The sequence below is a fragment of the Cynara cardunculus genome (assembly GCF_001531365.2).
Source record: "Cynara cardunculus var. scolymus isolate 2C chromosome LG 5, CcrdV1, whole genome shotgun sequence".
NCBI lineage: Eukaryota > Viridiplantae > Streptophyta > Magnoliopsida > Asterales > Asteraceae > Cynara > Cynara cardunculus.
The window spans coordinates 36,778,404-36,785,763 of record NC_037532.1 but is presented as its reverse complement, the minus strand read 5'-3'; the positions used below and the strand labels follow the sequence as shown (position 1 = coordinate 36,785,763).

The 7,360-nt window shown below is 34.4% G+C and overlaps 1 protein-coding gene across 1 annotated transcript in view; it reads right to left on the bottom strand.

The window, feature by feature from the left end:
• The window catches only part of LOC112512489 (alpha/beta hydrolase domain-containing protein 17B), a 6,469-nt gene extending 2,056 nt beyond the window's left edge, over positions 1-4,413 (bottom strand). The window contains exons 1-4 of the mRNA XM_025118479.1: positions 3,875-4,413; positions 1,698-1,734; positions 1,363-1,599; positions 1,232-1,279 (exon numbers count right to left, since the gene is read on the bottom strand). Coding sequence (XP_024974247.1) covers positions 1,232-1,279; positions 1,363-1,599; positions 1,698-1,734; positions 3,875-4,176 — 624 coding nt within the window. The 5' untranslated portion in view covers positions 4,177-4,413. The remainder of the gene's footprint in view (positions 1-1,231; positions 1,280-1,362; positions 1,600-1,697; positions 1,735-3,874) is intronic.
• Positions 4,414-7,360: the final 2,947 nt, after the last annotated feature.

The following is a 7,360-nucleotide window of genomic DNA, read 5'->3' as shown; positions in this document are numbered from 1 at the left end:
TATATATATATATATATATATAGGGTTGGTTTCACGTGAGACCAGCTTGTTTTCGTGAGACCCGTGAGACCACATTTTTACACGTAAACTTCACAGCAAAAACACTGTGAAGGTTAGAAAAAAGTCGAACCTTCACAGCAAAAACACTGTGAATGTTAAAAAAAGTCACCTTCACAGCATTTTGCTGTGAAGTTTCAAGTGTAAAAAGATGGTCTCACGGGTCTTACGAAAACAGGCTGGTCTCACATGATCTCAAGTCTCTCTCTCTCTATATATATATATATATGTATATATGTATGTATATATGTATGTATATATGTATGTATATGTATGTATATGTAAACGAAGGATGGTGTAAGAAAAAGAGTTAAGGTGAGAACCGTAAGAAGAGATATCCATCCTTGATCACTTTTAATTTCATGTTCACCCATGATTTCATGAATTGCGCTTTAAAAGGGAATTGATTCATTGCATCTCATTAGTGTTGAACTTCAATTAGGATTGATACAAGGGTGGAAATCCCTTCTTACCCTTCTCACCATAATTTGCCTTCTTACTGGAACCCAACCCTATATCTATAGGGTTAGATTCAGGGGAAAACTGCAAAAAAGTAAAAAAAAATGAGGAACACCCTAATAACCATTCATTTATACAATATGCACATGTGCATACAAGTAACTTGTACGTAATTTTTCCGGTACGCACATGTGCATAACATGCCCACATGCATAGAAACCAGGAAATAACTTCAATTACTTATATGCATATGTGCATACCGTACAAATTAACGGTTATTAAGGTGTTCCTCAGTTTTTCATTTTTTTTTTAGGGTTTTTCCGTTAACCCCTCTCTCTCTATATATATGTGTATATACACACACTATATAGAAGTACATGAATCCCATTTTCTGCTTATCAGAAAAATATCAAACTTACTATAAACCATGTTTGGCAAACAAAAGCTAGCTTAATTTTCAAGCTTATTGAAAAAGCCTATTTGAGAAGCCATAAGCTAGCTTTCAAAAAGCTACTTCTAATAACTTCTTGAGATTTTTTCACTTTTTTCCAATGTTACCCCCTCATTGTTTACTTTTTAGCCTATTTTATATCGTCATTTAGTTTATCAGCTAGTTAGTACAAGTAGCTTATTAACAAATAGCTAGTTTGCCAAACAAAGCCGAAAGCTTTAGTAATTGAACTTAACGATCGTTGTACCGAATTTAACGACTTACATGAATGATAAGCACAGGACAATCGACAAACGGGATTTTGTCAATGTTCTGCAGAATCAAAAACGAAAAAGATTTAACATGACATTATCACGCAAAAGAGCAAAACCGAGCATAACATGTAATATATATACCTTATAAATGTCAAACCAGTATGTGCGTTTAACGGGATACATGACTCTTAATCCCGAGAGTATAGGACTATGAAGTACAACGGCTCTTAAGCGAGGAAGACGAACCGCAAGATCCAAAGTGGGCCCGCTTCCAACGGATTGGCCATAAAGAACGACATCTTCCTGTTTAGTTCCGTAGCTCTCCTCGAGACACTTATAAACAGCTTCGATATCTGCATACGTGTTATTCTCACTTGGCTGCACCACATGAAACAGATGAACTTGTAGATGATGACATTTACGGCCACTAAATCGATTAAAAACATTTTAGCTATAAATTTTCCGAATTCGCCCACCTTCCCGGAGGATTGTCCGTATCCCGAATAGTCATACCTGCACAAAATTACATTCTTATAACGTATCTTCATGTGATCACTTATCGAATGCTTTGGCCTTCAAGCATAATTTCTAATACCGGAAAAGATATAGAAATGAAGACAAAAGTCCCTCCAATTCCATACACCATACAATCGGATATAAGGTTTTTTTTGTAACAGTGGGTGTCTGGCCAGCCTGTGTACAATTGAATGAATCCCATGGGACCCTGAAGATAACAGCCAAGAGTAGGAAAATCTATTGTGGCACTCAGGAGACTACAAGTTCTTTTTTCTAATAATGGGTGTCTGGGCCAACCTGTGCGCACCTGAACGGATCCCAATGGGGCCCTGAAGATAACAACGAGGACAAGGAAAATCTATACGGACCCCGAAGAGACTATAATCCATCTCTATGCAATTGGATATAAGTTTCTTTTTGGTAATAATGGGTGTCTGGACCAGCTTGTGTGCACCTGAACGAATCCCGATGGGACCTGAGATAACAGCCAAGACCAAGAAAATCTATTGTGGCCTGAGGAAACTATAATTGGCGACCTATAAAGAGAAGCCACAAGGCCTAACCTTTATTTGTCAATTGAGATGGTCCTCAAGGTTAATTGGATGTATGGTTTTTTTTTATAACAATGGGTCTCCAGGTCAGCTTGTGCGCAACTCGACTTATCTCATAGGGCCCTGAAGAAAATAGCCCGGAAAATCCCCACCCTGAGGAATCTATGATTGGCAACCTATAGAGAGGAGCCCCAAGGCCTGACGTTTATTTGTCAATTGAGCCGGTACCCATAGTTAATTGGATATATGGTTTTTTTGTAACAGTAGATGTCCAGACCAACTTGCACGCACCTCGATTTATCTCATGGGGCCCTGAAGAAAACAACCAAGAAAATCCCCATGATGAGAAGACTAACTAACGATCTATGGAAATGATCCCTAAGGTCCCGCCTTTATCTATCAGTTGAGCTGGCCCTAACAATAGGTCTACTTTCAGAGATTATCATGGTAAATAAGACGATAACAGCATTTCTAGAGGGGTAATTGGGAACTTAACATATTCATAGAGAACACCGCGTAAGCAACCGGTTCTTTAGCAAATCGACGTAATTGTTATACGGGTTTCGTTGTATTTCATCTCATTGAACCATGAAAGTACCCATAAGTTCCTTATAAAGGGTATGCAAAACACAATTTCATAGGATTTCATGTTATTATTAACAATTATTATAAAACTAAAAGTCCAATATACAGTAAAAAATGCATTGAGTGCACCTAATAAAGATCATTAACTAAAGCCTACTGTATAATTCAATATTTAATGTAAAGCTGCAAATCGAATTGCTTGATGTTCAATTCAAAAGTCCATAACAAAGATTGAAGTATAAGCACCAAATTGAAATCAGTGTTCCTTCTATAAAGATTCTGACACCAATTTGAATACAAAAAAAGCATGAAATCAGCAATTCGATTCCATTTTTTGATAATCCGATCACCAAATTGAAAGAACCCTAAAAGATAACACATTGAGATCTAGAATTGCAAACAACTTTAAGATCACTAAAGATTAAACTCTGCTATGAATCCTATCTGGCAGATGATCATCCTCCATAATCCATGGTTTTCAATTCTATAATTCTAAATGTTGTCATCAAATAAGAACTCAATTGATAACCCACCATTTTCAAGTAGAAATTCAAGAGACCCTTTACTCAATTGAAACAAAAATCTATAAATTACCCAATTGAATTAGCAAAATCCTCTCAAACGATTTCATTAGTTCCAACAATATCAAGTAAAAATTCATCCAGAAACCCCTAATTGGCTAATTATAAAAACCAAAAAAAAGTTTTAACTAAACATTTTCAAGTAGAAATTCGAGAGACCCTTTACTCAATTGAAACAAAAATCAATAAATCACCCAATTAAATTATCAAAATCCTCTCAAGCGATTCATTAATTCCAACAGTATCAAACAAAATTTCATCCACAAACCCCTAATTATCAAAACCCCAAGAAAAAGTCAAGTTAATAGAATAGTAATTCACAGTTTCATGGTGATGGAATTGTCTCTAAATCTGAAAATTGCGGGAATTATTCACAGATAGAGGATGAAATAAAAGGGTTTTCGAGATAGAAAAAGGTACCCCATGAGATTAACTCTTAATCGAATACTGAGTTCAATGAACAACTCATACATCTGACCTAGATCCGCAGCATTTCCATGAGAATAAAGGACAGTAGAAGTAGCCATGGGATGTCTCACATAAATAGCAACAATCTCCGATCCACGACGAGTGGTTAATTTGAGAACTTCGACATTTTCGCGATGAGGAAAAGGGCTAAGAAGCAATAAACCAGTGAGATCATCTTTTACTAGCTTATATGAAGGTGGGTTAGGCGGGAAGAAAGCGAATTTCGCCGCCATTGATGATGTCATCCCACCCATGTCCCTCAATCGATCTTATCCCTATCTCTTCAACACACGGATTGTTTCTGAAATTGAGAGAAGGAAAAGGGAATGGATGAAGAAATTGAGAATGGATAGTGGAAATGGCAGAGTGTAATTCCCAGAAAACTTGGGAGAAAGGAGGAAAGACAATGGTAGATTGGTGGGTGAGTTTTGAGGTGGGCGGCTGTTGGGATGGGAGCTATGGCCATGAAAGGGGGTGGGAGTGGGTCACCCTTGCTCTCTGCGCATGGATGCTATCACCTTCTTTTTCAATATTTAATAAAAAATTAAATATTATTGTTTAGTATATATTTGAATTTAGTCTCCCTCCCATAATTTTCACTACTCTATCCGTATATATATATATATATATATATATATATACACACACACACACAGGGGAGTGGGTTCACGTAACACAAGCATGTTTTCGTGAGGTTCATGAGATAACCTTTTTACACTTGAAACTTCACAGCAAAACGCTATGAAGAAAAAAAATTGAACATTCACAACAAAACCACTGTGAAAATTACTTTCACAGCGTTTTAATGTGAAGTTTCAAATGTAAATAAATTGTCTCACGGGTTTCATGAAAACAATTTGATATCACGTGATTCCAAGTGTATGTATATATATATATATATATATGTGTGTGTGTGTGTGTGTGTAATTAAAAAGGACGAATTTGGCTTCTAATGAAATGAGTTTGTTATATTATATAATACCAAACAGTTTCTTGTACTTTTATTTTTATTTTCATTGATTACTGCACACCCAATCTCATAATTAAGGGTATAATAGAAAAATAAATATTAACTTTTAAAAGTGGATACTTAATTTAAGACAAATTAAAATAGTAATGTATACACTTATTTTATGAGGAATAGAATATAAAATTACGATTAGGTTCCCTTGAGAACGTAGCAACAAAAACATGAGGACGATTTACTCTAAGGTCAAATAAAACAAAAATAGAAAAAGACAAAAGGTTAACTTAGATTTTTAACTAGAGTTAGAAAAACCAAAAGTGAAACAAAATGGCAACGACAGTGACCAAAATTTTAATTAGTTTAAAAGAAAGACCAAACTCGATAATAACTGTACACCATAAGGACAAAAATGTAATTCATTCTATAATAAATTTGGAAAAGAATTGAGGATTCGAATTTTCAGTTTCGTAATTTAAATTTATCGAGCGGGGAAAACATATATAGGCTACATGAGACAAAAACAAATGTTTGAAAAACGTTGGAACCAATTTCAACCATCAGATCTAACACAATTAATCTTGTAACTTTAATTTAACGGGTTTTTATATTAAAAAAGACAAAGGGCATAAATGTAATTTTAACATGCTTCTATTTCTCTTCTTCTGCTCGTAACCTACCTACCATCTGGTGCGTGTCTTGTATGTGTAAAAACCCCATAATCTGTTGAACAGAAGCAGGTTTATAAACTTTTTCAAGTAATAACATCATTTGACTATAAAGAAAAGAAGCTATGCATTTTTTTTAAATCATCATTCATCAATTGGTTAGTTCTTTACTTTCGTATGTGAGGTACTGTGTTCAAGTCTTTCATCGCAAAAAAAAGTTAGAAACATAATAAATCTGAAATTAATAGATAAAAACTGAGAAAATGATTGAAACAAGATCGGAACCCGCATGCACTAGGAAAAAAGCTATCCAACCCAACTCTGCTAAGACAAACTTTGAAGCATATAATAATTATATACGACAAATAGAATAAATAAACTCACACACACTTCTTACCTTCAATGAGATTTGAACCTTTAACCTTCTAGGGGGTCAAAGACTCACATATAACTAGGCCAAAAGGCTCTTTGGTACAAACTCATATTATTGTATATACGGTGTGACAACTTTCACGATCCAAAACTTTTTTTTCTCTTACGACGAAAGAACGAAATAGTGACGTATGCCACCATATCTTATACATTGGGTCCGTCCCCTGCTATTAAAGTTATAGAATGTTGTCATGTTGAAATCGTCTGACTGGCAACCCCACCCTTTTCGTCCAACCCCTCCTTTGCCATTTTCAACAATCATCACAGATACGAAAAAAACATTTTCTGTTCTCTGATCTCAAAATACATTTTTGTTATGTACTTGTGTTTCGTCTCTATCTCTCTACCTACCGGTTCTTTCTTCGAGTTGATCAATTAATTCCATGGATCCCACTCGAGCTCCGACTGGTGTTGGAACGTTGGCTACTTTACATCTGGGTTAAGCGAAAAGTAAAGGTTTGTAGCTGATTTATTTCCTATCCATGTCATTTAACAACCAGATATTATGCCATCTTAAAAATATTAAAATAATAAAATTTGTGTTTAAAGATTATAAAACATATGAAATTAAAACTACTTAAGTGTACAAAACATTTATTTAATAATTTTTATTTGAAAGATATATTAATTATAGAAATTAATTAATTATATTTTATGAAAAAAGTGATTATTATTATTATTATTTTCATTATTTTATATATCAAATACATCTTTAACTATGTTTTTATTATTGATTATTATTATTATTATTATAAAAAATAGATTTTTTAATATTATAAAAATTAAATTCCAAATCCAACCAAAACCCATAAACCAAAAAGTTCGTTATTCTTTCGAGTCATATGGAAGTGTTTACTTGCGGCTTAATGAGCTTAATGGGTGTGACTGGCTTATCCGCACAGTTCTTTTAGGTTGTTTACTTGCAGCTTATTCGCATAGAAGGCAACTTACATGTTTACGGGATTTCAAATTCAAACAATCTTTCAAACCTAATATAAAATCGACCTGACATTTAATTTCAAATCCAACCAAAACCCACAAACCGAACAGTAGTCAAGATCAACAAAGAAACCCATCATTGTTTACCAAAAAGAAAAAGAAACAAAAATCCATCATGATTTAAATTCCCATTATTTTGATGACGTGTCAAATCCAAAATCCTCAATGGTTCAAATTTTTGGTAGGTAGGTCTCATTTTATCTTGTAGCACAAATCGTTAACCATAAGTAAATATCAAATGATGGAGCGTGAGGCCTTGTTTTCATGGAGGTCTAAAAGTGATGTAGGCATGGAAAACAATGATAAGTATACACAATGTACTTTCTTTTTTCCTTTTTCTTTTTTTTTTAGGGGGCGAGGGGAGGGGCAGGGGGC